Genomic DNA, 23626 nt, shown 5'->3' on the forward strand with positions numbered 1-23626 from the left:
TCCCCTCCCCGCCTCGCCGCCGCCCCCTGCCCCTCCCCGGCTTCTCCGAGCCCCCCACGGACCCCCCCCAGCCCCCTGCAGCCCCCCCCCGGTTCCCTGAATGCAGCCCCCGAGCGGGGCAGCACGCTGATAAGGGCGGCCCCGGCCTTGGGAGCCCAGAGCCCGGATAGCTCAGTCGGTAGAGCATCAGACTTTTAATCTGAGGGTCCAGGGTTCAAGTCCCTGTTCGGGCGGTGCTGATTTTTGGCCTCATCTCCCTCCCTCCTTCACCTTTTATCTCTTTTTTTTTTTTATCTCTCTCTTTTTTTTTTTTTTTTCTCTTTTTATTTTGTTCTCTTTCTTTTTTTTTTCTCTTTTTTTTTTCTCTCTTTTTTTTTCTCTTTTTTTCCTCTCTTTTTTTTTCCTCTTTTTTCCTCTCTTTTTTTTTTTCCTCTTTTTTTTCTCCTTTTTTTTCTCTTTTTTTTTCTCTCTTTTTTTTTCTCTTTCTCTTTTTTTTTTTCTTTTTCTCTTTTTTTTTTTTTTTTTCTCAATATTTTTTGGTTTTGCTGCCCAGGGGGGCTCAGCCGGGATGCCAAGGAGGGGAGACGCAGCATCCTCCAGCGGCTTTTGGAGGGGGATGACAGCCGGGAGAGAGAGAGGAAAAAAAAAAAGAAAAAGAAAAAAAAAAAAAGAGAGGTGGAAAAAAATCGGAAAAAAAAATAATAATAATTAAAAAATAAATAAATAAACGGGGGAAAAAAAAAAAAAAGTGATACCGCCCGAACAGGGACTTGAACCCTGGACCCTCAGATTAAAAGTCTGATGCTCTACCGACTGAGCTATCCGGGCTCTGCTATCCCAGCCCCCTCCGGCTCTATATGACCTTACTACCCCCCCCCCCCCCCCCCTTGGTGTTTGCACCCCCCCACAGACCCCTCGAGCCCACCCATGGGTGCTGGCGGCACCCAAACCAGCCTGGGATTGGGGTGCTGGGGCTCCCCCCCACCCCCCCAAAACTACTTAACCTGGTGGGTGAGCGGCCCCCCCCCAGCTTGGCAAGGAGCCCCCACCCCATTAGGGGCTGTGGGGTGCCCTGCGTCCTCCCCATTTTATTTTATTTTATTTTATTTTATTTTATTTTATTTTATTTTATTTTATTTTATTTTATTTTATTTTATTATTTTATTTTATTTTATTTTATTTTATTTTATTTTATTTTATTTTATTTTATTATTTTATTTTATTTTATTTTATTTTATTTTATTTTATTTTATTTTATTTTATTATTTTATTTTATTTTATTTTATTTTATTTTATTTTAGGGGGGAAGGGCAGCATCCTTCCCCAGCTCCCTGCATCCCTGACACCCCCACAGGCTGATGGGGCTGCATTTTGGGGGGAATTTATTTTTTTTGGGGGGGGGGGGGCAGCATCCTTCCCAAACCCCCTACACCAACGACACCCCCTTGGGAACCCTCAGCAGCCGGGTGCTCTTCTGGGGCTGGTGGGGCTGCATTTATTTATTATTTTTATACTTTTTTTTGGGGGGGGGGCAGCATCCTTCCCCAGCTCCCTGCATCTCCAGCACCCCCATGGGCTGTCAGGGTTGCATTTAGGGGTGATTTTGTTTTTTTTTTTGGGGGGGATACAGCATCCTTCCCTATCTCCCTGCATCCCTGACACCCCCACAGACTGATGGGGCTCCTTTTTGGGGGAGATTTTTCTTTTCTTTTTGGGGGGGGGGTCAGCATCCTTCCCCAGCTCCCTGGCACGCTGACACCCCCTGGGAGAACCCTCAGCATCTGGGTGCACTTCTGGGGCTGGGGGGCTTCATTTATTATTTTTTTTAATTTTTTTTTTTTTGGGGGGGGGGGCAGCATCCTTCCCAACCCCCCTACACCAGCGACACCCCCTTGGGAACCCTCAGCAGCCGCGTGTGCGCTGCCGGGGCTGCCGGGTTCGCATTTTTTCTTTCTTTATTATTAATTAATTTTTTTTTTCTCCCCCCCCCCGGGGTGGTGGTGGTGGTAGGGGGGGGGCCACAGCCCCGTGCAATGCTGCGGGTGGCCGGGAGATGGCCCCGCTCCGCGCTGCGCCCCCTCCATTGTCCGCAGCCGCCGCCGCGCTCCCTCCTCCCGCAGCCACCACCGGGACCCCCCCCCCCCAAACCCACCGGGACCCCCCCCCCCAACCCCCCCACGGCACCGAGCAGGTAACGGGGGGAGCCGGGGGGGACGGGGAGCACCGGGGGGGTGCAGGAAAAACCCGGGGGGGGGCGCGGGAGGAGGCCGCTTGGGTGCAATTTGCGGCTCGTTCCGGGTTTTCGCCCCCCTTTTTGCGGGTTTTTGCGCCCCCCCCCGCCGTGCTGCGGGGGTGTGCGGGTGCTGTGGGGTGCCCACATCTTCCCCCCCCCCCATCCCTGGTGCTGGGTGCTGCCCCTGAGCTTCCAGTGCGGGGATTTTGGCAGCTGGGGGGGGGCGCAGCTGAACGGGGTGGGGGGCGCAGGGGGGGTCGTGGATTTAAAATGAGCAGGGAGGGGGGAGATTTTGGGGAGGGGGGGTGCAGAGCGGTGCAAGGGCCCCCAGCACGTTGCAAAGTTGGCAGGGAGAGAAGTGTTTGGGGGGGGGGGGGGACCAGCACCAGGCTGCCCGGGATGTCAAAGTGACCCCCACCGGGATGGGGATGGGGACAGGGATGGGGACCAGGGATGGGGACATTTGGGGACATTGATGGGGACATTGATGGGGACAGGGATGGGGACATTGATGGGGACAATCCTGCACTTGTGCGGCCAGGAAGGACCCAGCTCATCCCGCCCAGGGCTCGGTGCGCTGCTCCTGGGGATGGCGGGCTCCCCGCGAGCATTTAGCCAAAAAAAAAAACCCAAATCCGTGAGTTGTTACCCCAGAGCCAGGGGAGCCGCGGTGGCTCAAGCGCAGCTGCCAAGCCAGGCACGGACGTGGTTGTTCACAGGATCCGGGCCGGGGTGAAACCAGCACAAAACGAAAAAATATATATATATAAATAAATAAAAAAAAATCAATCGTTTCCTCCCACACCGAGAGGAAAAGCGCAGCGGGGCGAGGGGAATCTGCTCCGAAATGGGGTGCTCGGTTTCTCCCCGGGCTCACCGCCCCGGCAAGGTGCTGCCCCAGCCTGCCTGGGGAGCACGGCCTTATAAATTAAAAAAAATAATAATTAATTAATTAAAAAATGAGGGCAGGAGACAGGCAGGGCCGGGCAGGGGGGGTGAGCCACGAGGCCGCCCTGCCCTCCTGCTGCAGGGTGCGCGCGGTGCTTGGCTGCGCCCCGCGGATTTTGGGTGGCGTGGGAGAAGCTGCAGCAGCCGCCGCCCGGCCAAACCCCGAGCGTTTTGGGGTGCCGGGAAGGAGCCCTGCACGCCCGGCCCTCCTGGTGCCTGGCTGCGTCTCGCCCGACTCCCACGAGATGCAAATCCACCGAGCCCAGGCGCACGAGGAGCCGCTTCCCATCGCGGGCTGGGTTTTGGGGTGGCCGTGCCCTGTGCGCCCCCAATTTGGGGGGTGCCAGGGGGTGTTGGGCACACCCCAGTTGCTGCGTGTCCTCCGTGCGCCCAGCTCCTGGGTGGGCGCAAGCCCCCGAGGCAGTGGGGACAGGCGGATGGATGGGGGTGGCAGTGACCCCGACGCAGGATTTGGGGTTAGGGGCAGCCGCCGCTTGCCGGGACCCCCCTGGTGCAGCGGGGTTGGCCAAAGAAAAGGCAGAATTGTGGGGCTGTGCTTCATGCTGCCGGGCTCTGTGGGGTTATCCTGAGCCGTGCTGGACAGCAGCGAGCCCCCCGTGTGGGTTGGGCACCCCCCTCGTGGTGCAGAGAGCAGGATGCTGAGATTTGCATAGGAACCGAGCGCCCCGGGGAGCCCGACCATGAGCAGCCCCCGTGTCCCCCCCTCGCCCTGCTGCTGGCCCTACAGGTGCTGGGTGAGGTGCGGCACCCCCTGTGCGCCCTGTGTGGCTCTCACACCTTGCTGCGTGTCCCCAGCTTGTGCCATGAGGGGCTTTGGGGGGGCTCCTTCGGCTGCCCCACGTCGGGGGGCTTTCCCGTCCCCAGCCTGAGCCACCTTCCCCAGGCAGGATTTCCTCCCGAGGGTGGAAACGCGTCGAGAGCTGCTCGGAGAGCGTTTGGCAGGGGACAGCTTCACATCCTGCCTCCTCCAGAGGGCTCGGAGAGGGCTGGATCCTATTAATAGGAGGCGCGAGCGGCCTCGGGAGGAAGGAGCTCCTCGAGCTGCGAGGAACAGGTTGGGAGCCCGCGGCGCTGGGCTCCGTGTGCGCACCACGGGGCAGCCTTGGTGCCCCTAACAAAATGCTCGATGCTGGGGAGAGCGTGGGGGGCTCCCCATTGGGGTCTTTGGGATGGTGGAATAGGGGCTGGCTCCGTCTCGGAGGGATGATGACTTCTTCCTCGAAAGCTCTGCTGGGAATTTGTTGGGGTTTGGGGGAAGGGGAACGGCTCCCGCAGTTCCGATCCCTGCTGGGGTAAAAAATTGGAGGGGTTCGGAAGCGCCCGCGGGAATCGGTTTGGGGGGAATCGCGTCGGTTTTGCTGCCAGCAGAGAAGTCCGAGCGCTCCTTTCGCTGGGTTTTGGGTTGAGGTGTGGTGTTTTGGTGGTGCTGAGCGCGGCTCCAGGAGTGAAACTCTCGAGGTTTTGGTTTCGGTTTGAAATGACCTTTACGAGCAGATGCCCTTCCTGGAGCTCCAGCTCCAAGCCAGGAAGAAAATCCGGAGCTTTGGCCCTAGCAAAGCACAACTTGGGGAGCAACCCAACGAGCCTCCCTTGGGCACTGCACTGCTGGGAGAGCGATGCCAAGGCCCCAAAAACCCCCAATTCCCAATTCACGGGGCTGGGGACACCGCCAGGAGCCGTGTCCCTGAGGCACCCCTGAGCATCCTGGGCTGGGAACGCGCCTGGCCCCGTCTGGGGACGAGGAGAGCCCTGGGGGGGGCCGTGCACCCCAAAAGCCACCCCAAAGCACCCGAGCAGCCCCAGAGCCGAGCAGGTTTGCCCGGCCGTGCCCTACAAACCGGCTGAGAAACGAAGAGGTGGTGGGGGAAAAACCCCGGGCGTTTCGGGAGGGTTTGTTCCTATTTCTCTGCCCGGCTGGGCGACCGTGGGTGGACGGAGTTATTTTGGGGATGGAAAAATAAACCCTGCGGGGTCTCTGGGCGTGCAGGTGGGAGAGCTGCCCCCCAACCCCTCTGCACCTCCCCAAGGGGACCCTGTAAGGGTGTGCGGGGTGCTGGGCGCACGGGGTGGGCTCATCCTCGCTGTATGGGGAATGCGAGGCTGCATTTCGCCTTGGTTTTGTTCCTCCTCGGTGCTCAGCACCCGAGGGCTGTCCCGGAGAGGAGTGTGGGGAGCTTTTCTGCGCGTTGGGGTCCCCCCCAGTTTGCTGCCGGCAGCCCCCCGTGTGGCAGCGCCGCAGCTCCTGCTGGGGCACCAGGGATGTGGTGTCCGCGTGCGGCTCCCCACAAGGCTGCAGCCTCCCTTTTTGGGGCTTTGCTGGTGGAAAGTGGGAAGAAAACGATGTTAAGCCACAAGCCGGGGCGGGTTTGCAGCGGACGAGGGCTTTTCCCTGCTGGGCTGCCCCCGCCGAGCCGTGGCTCGAAGCGTTTCCCTGCAAGGTGGGACGCTGAGCGCTCGCTGAGCGCCTCTCCTGAGGCTGACGTGACCGGCGCACGTGCCAGGAAATTTAAAGTCAGAAGATTGCCCCGCTATGAGCAGCAGGGATGTTTTAAAGAGGGGAAAAAAAAAAAAAAAGAGCCGCTCGCCTGCGCCTCCCGAATTTGGTGCCTGCCCCTGGAGCTCCTGGACTGCCCCAAACCCGCAGCTCTCAGCCCCATGCCCTTTTTCTACCAGGCTGGAGGGCAGAGGGGGCGTTTGGTGGGAACACAACCAGCCCCTTTACCAAACCCCACAGAGGAGCCAGGCTCAGCCCTGGTGCAGCGGCTCTTTGGGGTTTTTCATACGGGCAGGATGGGGCCGGCCGCTTCGGGGCCACTTTTCTCCGCTTCAAACCCCAGCAGATGCCGTTCCTGGAGGCAAGAATGGATTTGTAGCTTTGTCAGCCACGAAAAGCTCAGGTCTATTTTATTGCTTTTGGGTTAAAAGCACGTTTGCTTTGTTCGGCTGCCAGCAGCCCAGGATTGCCAGCTTTTGGGATTTCTGTTTTTCCGGGAAAAGCCCGTGGCTGCCAGCAACACCCCCCCCCCCTTTGCCTGCACGGTGGCACCGACACCTGCGCACGGAGAGGGTCGAGCCCTTTCCTTCAGAAATGCAATTTTGGGGAGAAAGCGTGCCTGCAGCAGGCACAACCAGAGCTGGGCTGAGCAGCACCCATCTGGTTCGGGACCGCGTAGCTCAGGGGGGGACCCTTTGGGTCTCCAGGGCTGCCGTGGGTGCAATCCACGAGGGTGCTCTGCTGGGTGCTGGAGGTGGTTGCACCTCGAAGCAAGGCACCAGGGTGTCCCCAGCCTTGCAGAGTGCATGGGGTCGGGGTGAGGAGGGCTCTGGCTCGCAGCTCGCACCCCACATCCTCCCCTCGCGGAGGCTCGTGCGCCCTGGCCGGAGCGAGAAAACCCTCAGCCGCCTCTCAGCTCCAGAGACGTCAAGTGCCGAGCGTCTCCGGAGGCTTTGGGCTCGCTCCACTTTTCTGTTTAACATCCACTTGGCTATTTATTTTGCTAGGAAGGGAAGAGGAGGGGAAATTGCCTTCCTTGGAGAGCTCCGGGCCGGCCTGGCGGTGCTGAGCGAGCCCCGGCAGCGGTCCCGGGCGCGCGGACGGCGGGGAGGGAGCGGCGGCTCCGCGGTCACCGCGGTTTGTGTGCCTTGGTCAGGGGCCAGGAAGGTGGTTTCGAGTCAGGCTTTTCCTCCTCGCTGCTTGCGGCTCAGCTCTGCAAAATCGCCGGGTTTGGAGGCTGTGTGAGGCCGGGGGCTCGCAGCATCCCTGCTGAGGGACGGCAGCCGGCTCTGAGACCCTCCCCGGGGCAGAGGGGGCTTGGAGAGGGGCTCAGAGGGACCTGTCGGGTCCCTCGGGGAGGGTTTCAGCTTGGATTTTTATTCTCTGAAGCATCCTGGGCTGGTGGGAGCTGGTGGGCAGTGGTTGCTCCGGGCTGTCCAGGGCCCCGCAAGGGCTTTGGGGTGAGCAGAGAGCAGCTGGGGGGGGCTCGGGGCTGGGTAACCCCCTGGGGGCAGGCTGGGGGGGTTCTGCCTCGCTGCCTGCGCTGATGCAAAGCGAAAATCCTCTCCCCCAATATCCTCTCCCTTGGGGGAGGCGAGGCAGGAGGGGCCGCAGACGCCCTTCCTTCCTCCCTTGCTTTTCTCCCTCCACTTTTCCTTTCTGATGGCCGAGCGCTGCCGGCGGGGGCCCTGCTTTTCTCCTCGCAGCAAAGCCCCCAGGACCACCGGGGGGGCTCAAAACCCTGCCCGAGGCACGCGACAGCAGCTTGCCGGGCCCCACGAAGCCAACGCGGGGCACTGGGGTTGCGGGTTGAGTCAGCCCCAGATGCCGGCGCTGGCCCCGCCGCCCTCCCTCGGTGTCTTATTTTGTCCTCGGGGGAAATCCAGCAATAGCCCCAGCAGCTGCTGCTGGGGGCCGAGCAGCCCCGAGAGCCTGCGTGGGGGCTGCAAAATCTTTCTTTAAGCCATCGCTCTTGGGGCTCGGGAGCAGTTTCCTTCATTTCATCGCGGAGAGGAAGGGCCGGACCTCAGGGCGCTGCCGGCACCAACCCTCCGAAGCGAAGCGGGGCTCCCAAATGACCCCTGGGTGCACGCCCAGGGCGAGGCTCGTTAGGACCAACCCTTGACGAGCTCGCAGAGCCATTAACCCTCTCCTTTCCCCTCTGCCCAGGTGGCCGGCGGTGCAGCATGCCCTTCTCCTGAAGCCCTGTGAGCGCGGGAGGAAGAGGAGGGTCGGTCGCGGCGCGCGGAGATGTCCGCCACGCGTGGCGATGGGGAGCACTGGAAATCCCTCGAGTCGGTGGGCATCAGCCGCAAGGAGCTGGCGCTGGCCGAGGCCCTGCAGATGGAGTACGACGCGCTGTCACGCCTGCGGCAGGACAAGGACAAGGAGGAGAGCCGCACCAAGCAGCGGGGCGAGCGGCCCCTCATCTCCTGGGACGACCCCGCCGAACCCAACGGCTGCGCCGGCATCAAAGCGGCACGGGGCCTCTCCGGCTCCGACCCCACGCTCAGCTACAACCCCCCGACGGTGCAGGAGGGGTCCCCGACCCCCCGGCCCCCTCCCGGGCCGCCCCCCCGGCCGGATAGCCAGCCCTGGCTGAAGGCTCCGCTGGCCGGGGACTACCTGTACATCTTCGACGGCTCCGGGGGGGACTTCCTCGGGGAGCCCCTCAACGGCACCTCGCCCCCCGACGGCGGGGACGGCTCCCCCAAAAAGCTCTCGCCGCCCCCGCTGCCCCCCCGGCATTCCATCTGGAGCCCCCCCGAGGGCAGCCGGCGCCCGGGGAAGGGGTCCCCCCCGTCCTCCAAAGCCCCCCAGCCCAGGGACATCAACATGTTCTCGCAGGAGCGGGCGCACGGCAAGCTGCTCGCCCGGCGCATCTCCGAGGAGGACCCCTACGGCCTCGCCGACTACGAGGGCATCAACGACGCCATCACCTGCCTCAACCTGAAGTCCACCTACGAGTCGCAGGTGCTGCGGGAAGCCTCCCGGGGCTGGAAGGAAGGCAGGAGCATCTTCGAGAAGGAGTCGAGCGGCAAGCCGGTGGCGCGGAGCAAGACCATGCCCCCCCAGGTGCCCCCGCGCACCTACGTCTCCCGCTTCGGCAACAGGAAGAATCTGGCCCCCAACAAAAACCGTAGGATCTCCGTCGACCCGGTAAGAGGATTTTACCCCCTGCTTTTGAGGGTGGGAGGGATGGAGGCAAAGCGCTGGGGGGAGCTGGAAGTGGGGCGGTGAAGGCGGGGTGCGGAGGGAGCTGTGGGTGCCCGCTGGCTCTTGCGCCCCGTGGCTTTGCTGTGTCCAAGCTCCTCGCCTTGCTCCCAGCCCCTCCGTGCCCCCAGCAGCCCAGCACGTGAATATTTGGGGCTTCAGGGGGGCTGCAGCGGGCTCGTGTCCTGCTCTCGCAGCCCCTCCTGGTCCCCCCCTCCCTCGGTGGGCGAGCGCTGCAGCCGGGCACCGCTGGCGGGGGTGGTGCGAGGCGCCCTCGGCTTTCTCGCTGCCAGAACCCAATTATAAAAGGGCATTAAAATTGTCTTTAGTGGCTGCCGTGGTCTCTGCCTTTCTCTCTCTCCCGTTGGCTGCTGGCTGGGTTAATTGCCCTGACACTGGGGCCATTGTTCACCGCAGAGGAGCCGCGGAGGCTCGGGGACCCCCGTGTGCGCGGGGGGAGCCTGGCACCAGGCGCGGGCAGGGCTGTGCCGCGGCTCCCTGGGGGCTTGGGGACGCTCCCTCCATCCCTCAGCATCCTCAGATGCAACGACCACGAGGCAATGATCCCCTGCTCGCTCACGGAGGAGCGAGGCGGGGTGCAGGGGGAACGCGGGGAGCCCCCGGGGTGCCGCTGACGGTTGCCCCCCGCAGGTTGCCCCCCGGCCACACTCCTTAGCCAACGGCTATGAGCTCTTCGAGGTGTCGGAGGAGCGGGACGAGGAGGTGGCTGCTTTCTGCCACATGCTGGACGTGTGAGTACCACCGTGCCCGAGCCATCCCTGCGCCCCTCGGTGCGCCCCCAAACCCCTCCTTAAAGGGGGGCATCGGGCTCCATGCCCCGGCGATGCCAGGCGGCGAAATGCCCCCAGGCGGAGGCGTTTTGAGGGGGGAGGACACGAAGGCAGGCAGCGGCTCTCAGCCTGCCCCTGCCCCCAGGCTGCGGTCCGGCCCCAGCACCCAGGATTATTCCCTGAGCGGCTTCGTGTGGAGCTCCGTCAGCCTCAGCCCCGAGCACCTGGGGCACGGCGTCAGCCTGAAGGTGACGGTGGTGTGCGACAGCCTGCGGGAGCCCCTCACCTTCACCTGCGACTGTGAGTGTCCCTCGGCGGGGGGGGGGGCTGCGAGGCAGGGATCAGCCCCAAACGATGCCCGGGGGAGGGATTTTTGGGGAGTTCTCCCGTGGCACATGGGGGGTCACCGCCGCTCGCTGTCCCCGCAGGCTCGTCCACCGTGGACCTGCTGATCTACCAGACGCTGTGCTACACGCACGATGAGCTGCACGCCGTCGACGTCGAGGATTTCGTGCTCAAGCTCTGCGGCTTGGAGGAATTCTTGCAAAAGTGAGTGCCGGGGGGGTGTGGGGGGGACGCAGGGACTGTGCTGCTCACGCGCAGGCGCGATGGATGCGACGGGGGACCCGGGTCCCTCCCCACCTCCCGAGCCCCCGCGGGGCTCTCGCCAAAAGCAGCGTGCCGGGAGCATCCTTCCCTCCCGGGAGCTGCCAAAAAAGCTCTTTGGGAGAGCATTAATAACGGCCGTGTCACTGAGCTCATGCAGCAGCCCAGCTTCCCCCGGGGCTGTTTTTTAAATTGTGGGAGCTGGAAAAAGCCATTTCCAGGGGGGGCAGCGGGGACCGGGGGGGCGGTTCAGAGCCTCAGAAACGTCCCGATCTGCAAAGCGGGGAGAAAGGGGACAGGTTTCCCTTCCTTAATGAAGCCAGGACCGTGCAGAGCCCTTGCTTGGGGGCTTGCTGCTCCCACCAGGGCTGTGATTTTGGCTCTGCTGGCCGGGGAAAAGCTCCATCCCGAGCGAGGCGCCGCGTGGAGGCAGCGGCAGCCACGCACGCAGGGGCACACGCCGTCCCTCCCGGCACCTCCCCGCCGCCAGCCCTGCCTGGAGAGCGGCCCCACGGCCTGGCCCTGCTGCTCGAAATCGTGGGAGCTTTGCCACGGCCGCCGCTAGCTCCAGTTTCAGGCCCTAAGGGGGCAGCTGGGAATTGCTCTGCTCGGGATGAGCCTGCACAGCCCCGGGGCTGAGCCCAGGATGTGCGTGCATGGGCGCAGCGGGGCTGCTCCCCCAGCCCTGGGCACAGCGGCAGTTCCATCCATCTGTCCCTCTGCTGGGGGGCTGCAGGGAGCCCCCCCCTTTCCCCTGGGTCCCCGCTGGGCTTCGCTCGTTGCTTTCTTTCCTCCTGCAAACGCTGCCGGTGTCAGCAAAAAGATGTTTGCCGGAACGAGCCTTAACGAGAAACAGCCCCCGTTGGAAAAACGGGACCGGCACCAGCCCAGAGCCGCGTTGTGGTGCAGCTCCTCGGCGTGGCTTTTTGGGGAGGGAGCCAGGGCTTTCGAGGATGGAGGCTGGCTCAGGCCGCCAGTCAGGGCTGCACGCCCGTCCTGGGTTCTGTGCAGGGTTCCCGCGCGATTTGGGGCAAATCCCCTGGGTTTTGCCTAACTTCTCCGTTTGGGAAAGGGACAGCCTGTCCCCAGCGAGCAGCTCCCGTATCTCCCGGGGCCCTCAAAGGACCTTTGAGAAAGCCCTGGGAAATAAAGCCCTTTTGTCGCCCGTCTTTTCTCTCCACGTCTTCCCCCAGCGGAGGAGGTGCTGGAAGTGCCAAAACTCTCCGTGCCGAGCCGTTTGGGTGCTCGAGCTCTCCAAACCAGCCCAAGCTGCTGCTGCTTTCCACCACTTGGCACGTGCGAGGTGCAGGGGGAAGGCTGGACGGGGCAGGGCACCCCAGGGGATGGGGCAGGGCACCCCAGGGGACAAAGCAGGGCACCCCAGGGGACATTTGCAGCCCGAGGAGGGGTGCGCAGGACGCCGTCTCCACGACAATAAGGGCTTGGTGGTGCTGCCCAAGGGCCAGGCTTCCTGCACGCAGCAGGGCAGGACCCAGCACCAGCAGCCGCACACCCACCCGGCTCCCCTTCCCCGTCCCCAGCAGCCCTGGGGGTGCCCCTGGCGGCCCCCCCTGCATCCTGCCATTGAGCCTGCAGATGGGCCGCCCTCACCGCGGCACCGTGCCCGGCTGAATTGGCTCATTCTCTTCCCAAGCTGGCAAGGAAATTGGGGCAGTGTGGTGAGCCCCGCAGGCTCTGGTCGGGGGCTTTCCCCTGCTGCAAAAGCCCCCTGGTGCTGGGTTTTCCCCCTACTGCTGCCGGGCTCCTCCGTGCCCGCTCCTTTTTGCACCAGCAGGGCCTTTTGTGAAGGATGCAGGGGAAGGAGGAAAACCAATAATTTATTCTTCGGGCTTTTCAAGCACGAGCATCCCAGCGAAATGTTTTGCAGGCAAAAGCACGGCCAAACCCCAGCCAGCACTCAGCCTGGCCGCAGGGATTTAGCACGGGGCTGCTTTGGGGGAGGGGGATTTTAGCCCCCAGCCTGGTCCTGGTGGAGAGGGGCCTCGTGCTGAGCCCGTTCTCTGTGCCCCTGCAGCAAGCACGCGCTGGGGAGCCACGAGTACATCCAGCACTGCAGGAAATTTGACATCGACATCCGCCTGCAGCTGATGAGGAGGAAGGCTGTGCGCAGCGACCTGGCCCGCACGGTGGGTGCCCGCGGGGGGAGCGCCCTCCCCACCTGCCCCGGGACCCTGCCACGGGGAGATGCTTCGGCTGGGAGATGCTTAGGGTTTGGCAAAGCCAGCTCTCAGCTGGGTGTAACCTCCAGGACTCCAGCCCCCAGCCCCATATCAAGCCGCTCAGAGGGGACCCACGGCGGGGAGAGGGGCAGGAGGGCTCGCAGGGGTGGCACCCACCTCCACCTCTCTCCTCCTGCAGGCCAACGACGACCAGAGCCCCTCCACCCTCAACCACTACATCCACCTGCAGGAGAGGCCCATCAAGCAGACCATCAGCAGGTAAAGGGGGCGCGGGGCGAGCGCAGCCCCTGCGCCAGGCGCCCTCCCCGTCGGGGCTGAGCTCCGCTCTCCGCATCCGCAGGCAGGCGCTGAGTCTCCTCTTCGACACCTTCCACAACGAGGTGGATGCTTTCCTGGCGGCCGAGGTGAGCCTTTAGGGGGCTGCGGGGCCTTGGGGGAGCGCTGGGTGGCACCGGGACAGCCCTGCCCTTCCCGTCCCCTCCCTGGAAGGAGGCTGGTTTTGGCACAGCCTGGCTCCGGCGCGTGCCCACGGTGCCGGATTTTCCTGCTGGAGGCTCCAAGCAGCCTCTCCTCCCCGGGGAGCCCCGACCTCTCCATTCCTCCGAGCATCTCCACGTGTTCCTGCACAGATCCGCCTTGTCCCATCCCGTCCCCGCACCCCAAGGGGCTGCCTATACCCGAGGGGACAGCATCACCCCAAAAGAAGGGGCTCCCATATTCCCAGGGAGCGCAGCTGATGTTTGCTGCAGACTTTTTTATGATCACGATGGGGCTCCGAGTCTGCATCAGAGGAGGGGAAAGGAGGGAAAACCTTCACGTGGCAGCCGCGTGGTGGGCTGGGGAGCTGCCGTGGAGGCTCAGGACAGCATTTATTCCTCTCCTTGGTGGTTTCTTGGGGCACAAGAGGGTGCAGACGCCGCTCCCCATCCCCTTCCCCGCTTGCTGCCGGCTCCCCGAGGGCAGAGCTTTGCCCTGGCTCTGAGCCCGGGGCTCTGCTCAGCCTCCCCCTGCCCGCAGGGAGACTTCCCTCTGAAGGCAGAGCGAGTGATCCAGTCGGTCATGGCCATCTGCAACGCCCTGGCCGCCGTCGAGTCCCAGGAGATCACGGCCGCCCTCAACCAGATGCCCCCCTGCCCCTCCCGCATGCAGCCCAAAATCCAGAAGGTAAGGGCAGGGGGGTGCAAAGGGAGGGGAAAAAAAATAAAAAAACAACGCATCCAAACCATCCTCCCTTCCTTCCCGCTGCACCACGGGGAAAATTCCTCAATAGCTGGGCGCAGGCAGCTGCTTGCCCTGCCCGTGGCAGCAGCCGGGACCACGGAGCTGCTCCCAGCCGTGGCCACGCGCGGGGCTCCTCCTGCCATTGCCCTCGTGGTTCCTTCCTTCCTTTCTTTCTTTCTCTTTTCTTTTTTTTTTTTTTTTTTCCTCAACAGGATCCAAATGTCCTGGCCAAGAGGGAAAATCGAGGTATTTCAATTCTCCTCCTCCCCTTCTGGGCTGGGGTTCCCGGTGCTTTTCATCCCCAAACCCCTCCTCCTCCTCCCTCGAGTGTTACGGCCAAAAAAAAAACGCATTTGAGACCATTTTTTTTTTAAGAAACGAGGCTTTTGAGGCCGTGCCCGTTGTTCCTCCCCATGAACCCAACAAATCGGGAAGCCTCAAATCCCCCCCTGCGCCCCAGAGGAGGGGACGTGCCCAGGGTCCCCCCAACATCCCCGGGGGACCCCAAGGGTGCGGGGCAGCCCCGCATCAGCCCTGTCCTGCCTCCCCTGCAGAGAGGATCGTGGAGAGCCTGACGGCCGCCATCCTCGACCTGGTGGGGCTCTACTGCAGCACCTTCAACGCCGATTTCCAGACGGCCACGCCGGGGAGCCGGGAGCACGGCGTGGTGCAGGAGGCCTGCCTGCTCTCCTGCCCGCTCTCCTTCACCGTCTACGCCACCCACCGCATCCCCATCACCTGGGCTGCCAGGTAGGGGAGGAGAGAAACCCCCCTGCGGGTCCCCGGGGCTCGGCGCCGTTTCGGTGACCCTTTAGCAGGGCATCCCTCCCCTAAACCACTGTAAAAAGCGCGTCCCAAATACCCCACGTAACAGCCAACCCACCCCAAACCTCCCCAAAATGCAGGACCGCGAGCCTGGGGGCGCACGGGGTGGGGGCGCATGGGGTTGCCACCCCAACCCCGCAAAGCCTCGGGGCTGCAGCATCCCTCCCGAGAGCTCCACGAGGTGACAGATGGCCCCGGTGCCGCGGGGGCTCCTTTGTTAGGTGCCGCCGTGCCGGGGGGGGACGGCGGGGGTCCCGGCGGGCGGCAGGAGCCCACCGCGGGGAGGGCGTGCGAGGCAGCGGCGGTGGCAGCAGCCGCCCCGCCGGGGACCCCTCGCTTTTGTCCCGTCCTTAATGCATTCCCCCTGCTGACTGGCTCCGAACAAAGCCCGTAGCCTGGGAAATGCCGGCATCCCCCTGACCTCCTGTGCCCCGCAGCCCTCCCCGGATTGTTGCTCGGCACCTGCCACATGGCAGGGCCCCCCCCTTTCCCCCAAAAACCCCTCCGCGGCAGCCCCCCGTGTGCCGGTATGCGCCGTGGCATATGGGGATGGGGACGGGAGGGTGGGGGGCTGCTGGCTTTGCGCCCCCCTCCCCTACTCAAAGCCATGCAGGGGCTGAATTGGGGCACGGCCAGCGGTGGGGAGGGCTCCAAGCCTTCATTGCACCCCCGGGCATCGCCTTCCTCCTCCTCACCCCGCTGCTATGGGGTTTGCCCCTTCGTGGGGTGAAGCCCGAGCAACCCGCAGGGCTCCCCCCCCCCGTGCTCACAGCCCCTCTGCTCCCCTCGCAGCTACGAAGATTTCTACCTCTCCTGCTCCCTCACGCACGGCGGCAAGGAGCTGTGCAGCCCGCTGCACACCAGGAAGGCGCACGTCTACAAGTACCTCTTCCACCTCATCATATGGGACCAGCAGTAAGGCAGCCCCCCCCCGGCCGCAGGGTGGGCACGGGTGGTCCCCAGCCACGCTGCTTCCTCCTCCTCCTCCTCGCTGTGCCCTCTGTATTTCGGGTTTCGGAAGCTCTTGTGTCATCCCCGGGAATAGCGCTGCCCCCCTCCCTCCCCGGCGCCAGCCACGCCGCTTGTTTGCACCCAGGAAAGGGGATCTGCTCCCAAAATAGCCCCAGCAGCAGGCGGGGAGGCTGTGCCGAGCCCTCGCCGTGCCTGGCATCCGCTGTGTCCCGGGGAAGGGGGGGGGACGGGCCGGGGATAATTTTAGAAGGCGCCTGTGCCCCCGAAGGACACGAGCGGGGCCGTGCCGTCCCCCCCTCCCTGCCTCCTGCCCACCCCACGGGCAGGATGTAGCTGGTGCCCCGGAGAGGAGCCTCAACCCCGGGGACCCCCAGGGACCCCCAGGGAGCAGGTCAGTGTTGGGGAGACCCCCCCAAGTCCCTCGGTCACCTTCCCAGGGCGCAGAAGCAGCCGGCTGGCCCCGACCCCAGGGGGGGCTTGCCCATGACGTGGGGCCTCGGTGCTGCGCCAGGGGCACGTGGCACCCCCGCTGCCAGCAGTGCGGGGGGGTTTTTGGGCTCTTTTTTGGCATCTTGAGGTGTGTTGGGGGGGCTGCTGGCAGCACTGAGCCTCCGCCTGCTCTCTTGCAGGATTTGCTTCCCCATCCAGGTGAACCGGCTGCCGCGGGAGACGCTGCTCAGCGTCACGCTCTTCGCCGTGCCCGTGCCCCCCCCGGGGAGCTCCTCGGACACCAACAAGCAGCGGCGGGTCCCCGAGGCACTGGGCTGGGTCACCACCCCGCTCTTCAACTTCAGGCAGTGCGTGGGGCGTCCCCGCCGCAACGGGCACCCTTGGGTGCAGCACCACCCCCCGCTACCCCCCCAAAAAGCGGCACCTTCAGCCCCCCCCCCCCTTATTTTTTTATTTTTTTTTTAACTCCTCCAGGGTCCTGACCTGCGGGCGAAAGCTTTTGGGCTTGTGGCCAGCAACCCAGGACAACTCCAGGGCCAGGTCGAGCGCCCCTAATTTCAACCAGCCCGACAGCGTCATCCTGCAGGTGGGTGCCGGTGGCACGGCGCCGGGGGGTGTGCGTGTGGGGGGGGGAACCGAGCCCCCGCTCACCCCCCCGCCTCCATCCCAGATCGATTTCCCCACCTCTGCCTTCGACGTGAAGTTCACGAGCCCGCTGGCGGCCGAGCTCAGCCCCAGGTACGAATTCGGCAGCCTGGGCGAGGAGGATCAGCGCAGGCTGCGGGAGGCCATGCAGAAGAAATCGCTCTACTGGTGAGCAGGGGGGGCTCATCATCATCCTGCTCGGGGTGATGGAAGGTTTTGCTGAGCTCCCCCCAGCACTGGCAAGCACAGGGGGTGTTTGGGGGGCCTGATCCTGCCAGGAAAGCAGCCGGGGGTAGGGGCTGAGTGTGGCTTCTCCGGCGGTGTCCCCGCAGCACGGAGACAGCTGCCCGGCCCCTGCTGGCTCCAAACTGGGAGGATCGGGTGTCAGCAGCTGTGCCCAGCTCCCCGGAGCTCAGCACTGGTGCTGGACGTGCCCTCCCCACCAGCCACACCACCAGGACCCCGCAACAGGGCCAATCCTGCTCGCAAAACCCCCAACGGGGTGGCTCAGGGGGACCCCATGGGTGCTCGCTCCCCCCACGCACGGGCGCACCTGGATCACCATCTCACGGGGGGTGCCAGCAGCATCCTGCTCCCCTTCCCCTCCTCCCGAGGGCTTTATCGGTGTCTCCCCAACCCCGTGCGTGCCGGGGGTGGCCGGGCACCCTGTCCCCAACCCCGTGCCGTCCCCATACAGGTTGACGGACGCCGACCGCAAGCGGCTGTGGGAGAAGCGCTACTACTGCCACGCGGCGCCCGGCGCGCTGCCCATGCTGCTGGCCAGCGCGCCCAGCTGGGAGTGGGCCTGCCTGCCCGACATCTACGCCCTGCTGGGCCAGTGGAGCTGCATGAGCCACCAGGACGCCCTGGGGCTCCTGCACGCCACGTGAGTCACTGTCATAGGGGAACGGGGAGCTGCGTGCGGTAGGGAGTTTGGTGTGGGGGGGAGCAGGGTCCCGTGGGGACACGCTGTCCCTGGCCGCAGGTTCCCGGATCAGGAGGTGAGGAGGACGGCCGTGCAGTGGATCGACTCCATCTCCGACACGGAGCTGCTGGACTACCTGCCCCAGCTGGTGCAGGTGGGTGCCGGGAGGGGGATGTTGTGTGGGGTGTGTGCTGGGACAGGGATGTTATTTTGGATGAGTCCCAGATGGGGATGTTGTATGGGATGTGTGCTGGGATGGGGATGCTATTTTGGATGAGTCCTAGATGGGGATGCTGTATGGGATGTGTACTGGGATGGGGATGCGGTTTGGGTTGTGTCCCAGACGTGGATGCTGTATGGGATACATACTGGGACAGGGATGCTGTTTGGGATGTTTGCTGGGACGGGGATGCTATTTTGGATGAGTCCCAGAAGGGGATGCTGTGTGGGATATGTACCGGGATGGGGATGCTATGTAGGATGTGTACTGGGATGGGGATGCTGTATGGGATATGTAATGGGACAGAAATGCTGTTTGGGATGTTTGCTGGGACAGAGATGCTATTTTGGATGAGTCCCAGATGGGGATGCTGTATGGGATGTGTACTGGGACGGGGATACACTGCACTACACATGCCGGGGGTGGGGATGCAGCGAGGGGCACACACTGCGACCAGAACACAGCACGGGGCGTGCGCTGGTCCCGCTGTACCCCAAAAGCATCCCCTCTCCCCCTCATCCAGGCCCTAAAGTACGAGTGCTACCTGGACAGCCCGTTGGTGCGCTTCCTGATGAAGCGGGCCATCTGCGACCTGAAAATCACCCACTACTTCTTCTGGTGAGTTCAGGGGGTGGCCAGGAGCAACCAGGGGGGGACCCATGGCGAGCCTGACCCCCTGCTTCTGCGCCGCGGGCAGGCTGCTGAAGGACGGCCTGAAGGATTCCCAGTTCAGCATCCGCTACCAGTACCTGCTGGCGGCTCTGCTGTGCTGCTGCGGGAAGGGGCTGCGGGAGGAATTCGACCGCCAGTGCCTGCTGGTCAACACCCTGGCCAGGCTGGCCCAGCAAGTGCGAGACGCCGCGCCGTCTGCTCGCCAGGTGAGTTATGGGGTTGCCGGGGGGTTTACGGGGTCCGGCGGGGTCTCAGCCCCCTCGTGTCCCCCCCGCAGGGCATCCTCCGCGAGGGGCTGGAGGAGGTGAAGCAGTTCTTCAAGGCCAACGGGTCGTGCCGGCTGCCGCTCAGCCCCAGCCTGCTGGTGAAGGGGATCGTGCCCCGGGTGAGTGCTGGTGCCGGGGGTGCCGTCACCCAGCGGGGCCCGGCCGGCTCTGATGGGGTTTTGCTTCCCTTCCCCGGCGGCAGGACTGCTCCTATTTCAACTCCAACGCCGTCCCCCTGAAGCTTTCCTTCCAGAACGTCGACCCCCTGGGGGAAAATATCCGGGTCATCTTCAAGGTGAGCTCATCCTCCATCAGGTGCCCGAAACGGGGGCACCGCGCCCCCCAAAAACCGTGGGCAGCCTGCCCCTGACGCTCCCCCCCTTTGTTCTGGTCGCTCCCCCCCTGGGGGCTCGCAGTGCGGCGACGACCTGCGGCAGGACATGCTGACGCTGCAGATGATCCGCATCATGAACAAGATCTGGGTGCAGGAGGGGCTGGACATGCGCATGGTCATCTTCCGCTGCTTCTCCACGGGCCGAGGACGAGGTATCGGGGTGTCGGGGCATCCCCCCGGGGGCATCGGTCCCTGGGTTGTGACGCTGTGGGGTTGGAAATGGCATGGGGGGGGTCCCCAGGGAGAAACCACCGCGGGTCTCTGTGAGCCACCAGCCATGGGGTTTGATCCTACAGCCCATCTGTAGGGCCGTGTTTGGTTCCTACAGGCCGTTTGTAGGAACTCTGTGAAATGTGGGCAGTGGGGTTGGTGGTGGCAAAATGGGGCTGGGGTCTCGGTGCCCTCCCCCCCCCGTGGGGGGAAAAGGACGGGTCTCACCCTGCTGTCCCGGCTGCCAGGCATGGTGGAGATGATCCCCAACGCCGAGACCCTCCGCAAAATCCAGGTGGAGCACGGCGTGACGGGCTCCTTCAAGGACCGGCCGCTGGCAGACTGGCTGCAGAAACACAACCCCGAGGAGGATGAGTACGAGAAGGTGAGGAGGAGCCCGGCAGGGGCCCTGCTCCTCGTGTCCCCCTTTTTGGGGACAAGACACATCGTTTTCCAGCGTGGGGGCCACCAAAACCCACCTTGGGGCCACCAAAACCCACCTGGGAGCCACCGTGCCTTTCTCCATCCCCCCCCCAGGCCGTGGAGAACTTCATCTACTCCTGCGCCGGCTGCTGCGTGGCCACCTACGTGCTGGGGATCTGCGACCGGCACAACGACAACATCATGCTCAAGACCACCGGCCACATGTTCCACATTGATTTCGGCAGGTTCCTGGGCCACGCGCAGATGTTCGGCAACATCAAGAGGTGTGGGAAGCGCCCCCCCCACCCCCCATCGCTGGGATTGCGCACGTGGGGCCGCGATGCTGCTTCGGCTGTGGGGTCTGCCCGGGTTTTGGGGGTGCAGCCCCTCTCCTCGTGCTCACTTTCTGCTCCTTTTTCCCCCGGTGCAGGGACCGGGCCCCGTTCGTCTTCACCTCGGACATGGCGTACGTCATCAACGGCGGGGACAAGCCCTCCAGCCGCTTCCACGACTTCGTCGACCTGTGCTGCCAGGCTTACAACCTGATCCGCAAGCACACCCACCTCTTCCTCAACCTGCTGGGGCTGGTGAGAGCCTGGGGGCCGCTCGCTGCCCCTCAAAACGGGGACGGGGTGGCTCGGAGGGGCCGCGTCCCCGTCCCCCCGCCCGCCCTCACCCCCGCCTCGCTGCCCAGATGCTGTCCTGCGGCATCCCCGAGCTCTCCGACCTGGAGGATCTCAAATACGTCTACGATGCCCTGAGGCCGCAGGACACCGATGCCGATGCCACCACCTACTTCACCAGGTATGGGACACGGGTGGGTGACGGGGTGGAGGGGGGTGATGGCGAGACCCCCAGGAAGGAGGCACGGCCCCCGTGGGCTCCGTGACCCAGCCTCTCCATCCTGCTACGCGGCCTCGTTGCAGGTTGATCGAGTCCAGCCTGGGCAGCGTGGCCACCAAGCTCAACTTCTTCATCCACAACCTGGCGCAGATGAAGTTCACGGGCTCCGACGCCCGCCCCACGCTCTCCTTCGCCCCCCGCACCCACACCATCAAGACGGCCGGCCGGATCCGCGACGTCTTCCTCTGCCGCCACGAGAGGGTCTTCAACCCCAGCAAGGGCTACGTGAGTGGGGACAGCCCGAGGGGACGGGCGGAGGAGCGTTCCCCATCCCCGAGCCCCTAAACCTCGTGGGCACAGGGGGTCCCGGTGTCTCCGTCCCGCCTCGCAGCCCCTTCTCCCCGCAGATTTACGTGGTGAAGGTGCAGCGGGAGAGCCCGAGCGAGGTGGTGTTCGTGCAGCGCACCTTCGAGGAGTTCCAGGAGCTGCACAACAAGCTGCGCCTCCTCTTCCCCTCCTCGCTGCTGCCCAGGTATCCCCTCAGACCCTACACTCGGTGGCGGGGGGCTCCCGATGCCCTTTGGGGTTGCTGAGGGTCCGTGGCCGCGCGGCAGCTTCCCCAGCAGGTTCGTCATCGGCCGGTCGCGGGGAGAGGCGGTGGCCGAGCGGAGGAAGGAGGAACTCAACGGCTACATCTGGCACCTCATCCACGCCGCCCCCGAGGTGGCCGAGGTGAGGGGCCGGGGGACCCCGGGAGGTGGGGACGGGGGTGCTGGGGAGAGGAATTTGGGAGGGAAGGGGGCGAATGCGGTGCGTAAAGCATCCATGTGCGCACCCTGGGTGCTGGGGGATGTGGTCACCGGTACCGGCCCCTCTTTGCCCCGCAGTGCGACCTCATCTACACCTTTTTCCACCCCCTGCCGAGGGATGAGAAGGCAGCCGGCACCAGCCCGGCACCAAAACCAGCAGGTAGGGCTGGGGTGCACCCCACATCCCCCCCTGTGTCCTTCCCGTGTCCCCCCCACGTCCCTCCCGTGTCCCTTCTCCTCTCCAGACGCCACGTGGGCTCGTCCCCTGGGGAAGGTGGGCGGCGAGGTGAAGCTCTCCATCTCCTACAAGAACAACAAGCTCTTCATCATGGTGATGCACATCCGAGGGCTGGTAGGTGCGCGGCGTCCTGGGGCAGGGTCTGCTTGCGGGGCCGGGCTCACGGCGTGCCCCGTGCTGTGCCCGGCAGCAGCCCCTCCAGGACGGCAACGACCCCGACCCCTACGTCAAGACCTACCTGCTGCCCGACCCCCAAAAAACCACCAAGAGGAAAACCAAAGTGGCCCGAAAAACCTGCAACCCCACCTACAACGAGATGGTATGGGGGACGGGGATAAGGTTTTGGGGGGGCTTTCGGGGACCGGTGGCTGAGGTTCTGCCCTGCTTTGTGTCCCCCCCCTCCTCCAGCTGGTCTACGACGGGGTCCCCCGGGGGGACCTGCAGCAGCGGGAGCTGCGGCTGAGCGTGCTGAGCGAGGAAGGTTTTTGGGAGAACATCCTCCTCGGGGAGGTCGGCATCCGCCTGCGGGACCTCGACCTGGCGCAGGAGAAGATGGGCTGGTTCGCCCTGGGCTCCCGCGGCCACGGCACCCTCTGAGCTCCGGGACCCGGCACCGGTGTCACCGGCACCCCCGGGGACGTGCCCGTGGGGACCGGGCGCTCGCGTGGCCGGGAGCTGCCGTAGCCGTCTTCTTTTTTAAGTTTACCTTGTGTCAAGGGAGCAACGCGGGGAGGGGTGGGCAGGGAGGAGGAGTGTCGGGGCACTTCGGGGGGGGTTATTTCTTCCTTTGGGATATCTGTATTTTAATTTTTTTTAATAACGAGTAGCGCGCGGCCGGGCACCGGGGCGGAGAGGAGGAGGCAGTGGCGGCGGTGGCATCGCCAAGGTTGGACTCGGATGTTCCCCCCAGGGACATTTGTGCCCCCCAGGGACATTTGTGACCCCCCAGGGACATTTCTTACCCCCCTTATCTCCTCGAGGAGCTGCCTGCTGGCATCGGGGCCATTCCCATCCTGGGGGATTTGCTCCCAAAGGAGAGCGGTGTGCCATGGGGGGGGGGGGTCCCATTGGGGTGACCCCACCAGCCCCCCGGGGAGCACGGAGCCACCTCCTTAAGCCCCTCGCCCGGCCCCGCAGCCCGGGACGCCTGCTCCAGGGCGTCGTGGGCTTGGTGCCTGTGGTGCTTTGTTTACAGCGAGAGCTCCGTAAACGGACGAAATGTTTCTCAGGATCGAGAATAATGAACTTACCTTTATATTAAAAGTTTTAAATACTGTATCGAGCGGGAGAGGGCGTGCAGGGGGGGGGGCGGGGGGAGGGATATGGGGTTTGGATAAGGGCTCCTGCAGCCGGCACCTCACCATGGCCGGGACTGTCCTGGCCGTGGAAAATGGTGTTAAAATGAAGGAAAATGGTGTTAAAATGAAGGCGATGAAGTGCATGGGGCCGGGGGGAGCCTCTCGTCCCACTGCGGTCCTGCAGGGCCGGATGGGGACCAGGATGGGGACAGGGATGGGGACAGGGTTGGGGCTGCCATCCCACCCCTCACACCATGGTGCAGGCCCAGCTCTTTCTGCCGAGCACGGAAGCATTTTTATTCCCATAATTACCCCGCAGACTGACTAAGCGTGCCCGTGGCGAACCCAGCACGGGGATATTTCAGTCACCAATTAACCCTAATTAAGGTGTCGGTGCCTCCCCACCTCAGCTGCTCACCGAGCAGGCCCAGGCCTCACGGCAGGCAGGGGCAGCTCCCCGCACCCCACACCCGGCCTGGCTGCTGCTAACTGGGCCACAGGACCCCTCATGTCCCCATTTCCATGTCCCTGTGTCCCCAGGGCCCTGTGCTGCTGTGTCCCCATTGCCAGTGTCCACGTCTCTGTCCCTGTCGCCATCTCCCTCTGTCCCCGTGTCTGTGTCGCTGTGTCCCCATGTGTCCCCATGTCCCTGTCCTTGTGTCCCATGTCCCCAAGTCTGTGTCCCCCTGTCCCTGTAGCCTTGTCCCC

General features: G+C 63.9%; 1 protein-coding gene and 2 non-coding genes across 5 annotated transcripts; 2 read left to right on the forward strand and 1 right to left on the reverse strand.

Moving 5' to 3' along the window:
• Window positions 1-160: 160 nt before the first annotated feature.
• Window positions 161-233, forward strand: TRNAK-UUU (transfer RNA lysine (anticodon UUU)). The gene has a single exon. It is a non-coding gene; the product is annotated as a tRNA-Lys (tRNA).
• A 522-nt stretch (window positions 234-755) lies between these two features.
• Window positions 756-828, reverse strand: TRNAK-UUU (transfer RNA lysine (anticodon UUU)). Its single transcript has one exon. It is a non-coding gene; the product is annotated as a tRNA-Lys (tRNA).
• A 1259-nt stretch (window positions 829-2087) lies between these two features.
• Window positions 2088-22898, forward strand: PIK3C2B (phosphatidylinositol-4-phosphate 3-kinase catalytic subunit type 2 beta). 3 transcript variants are annotated; one of them, XM_068660191.1, is made up of 33 exons: window positions 2088-2191; window positions 7866-8855; window positions 9561-9661; window positions 9846-10000; window positions 10129-10249; window positions 12342-12453; window positions 12686-12765; window positions 12848-12911; window positions 13525-13671; window positions 13941-13974; window positions 14283-14478; window positions 15346-15468; window positions 16155-16322; window positions 16450-16561; window positions 16646-16788; window positions 17318-17506; window positions 17606-17699; window positions 18289-18383; window positions 18463-18643; window positions 18715-18822; window positions 18906-18998; window positions 19120-19249; window positions 19556-19692; window positions 19845-20014; window positions 20161-20317; window positions 20425-20534; window positions 20657-20858; window positions 20981-21105; window positions 21188-21305; window positions 21461-21542; window positions 21628-21734; window positions 21811-21939; window positions 22029-22898. In XM_068660191.1, exons 2-33 carry the CDS (start codon window positions 7947-7949, stop codon window positions 22215-22217), a joined length of 4881 nt encoding a protein of 1626 aa, XP_068516292.1. In that variant the 5' UTR covers window positions 2088-2191; window positions 7866-7946; the 3' UTR covers window positions 22218-22898. The 3 variants fall into 3 exon arrangements, with proteins under 3 accessions (XP_068516292.1, XP_068516294.1, XP_068516291.1); XM_068660193.1 differs by lacking the exon at window positions 2088-2191 and adding an exon at window positions 4125-4256; XM_068660190.1 differs by lacking the exon at window positions 2088-2191 and having other exon boundaries at window positions 7279-8855.
• Window positions 22899-23626: the final 728 nt, after the last annotated feature.

This window comes from Anas acuta, chromosome 24 (genome assembly GCF_963932015.1).
Source record: "Anas acuta chromosome 24, bAnaAcu1.1, whole genome shotgun sequence".
Taxonomy (NCBI): Eukaryota; Metazoa; Chordata; class Aves; order Anseriformes; family Anatidae; genus Anas; species Anas acuta.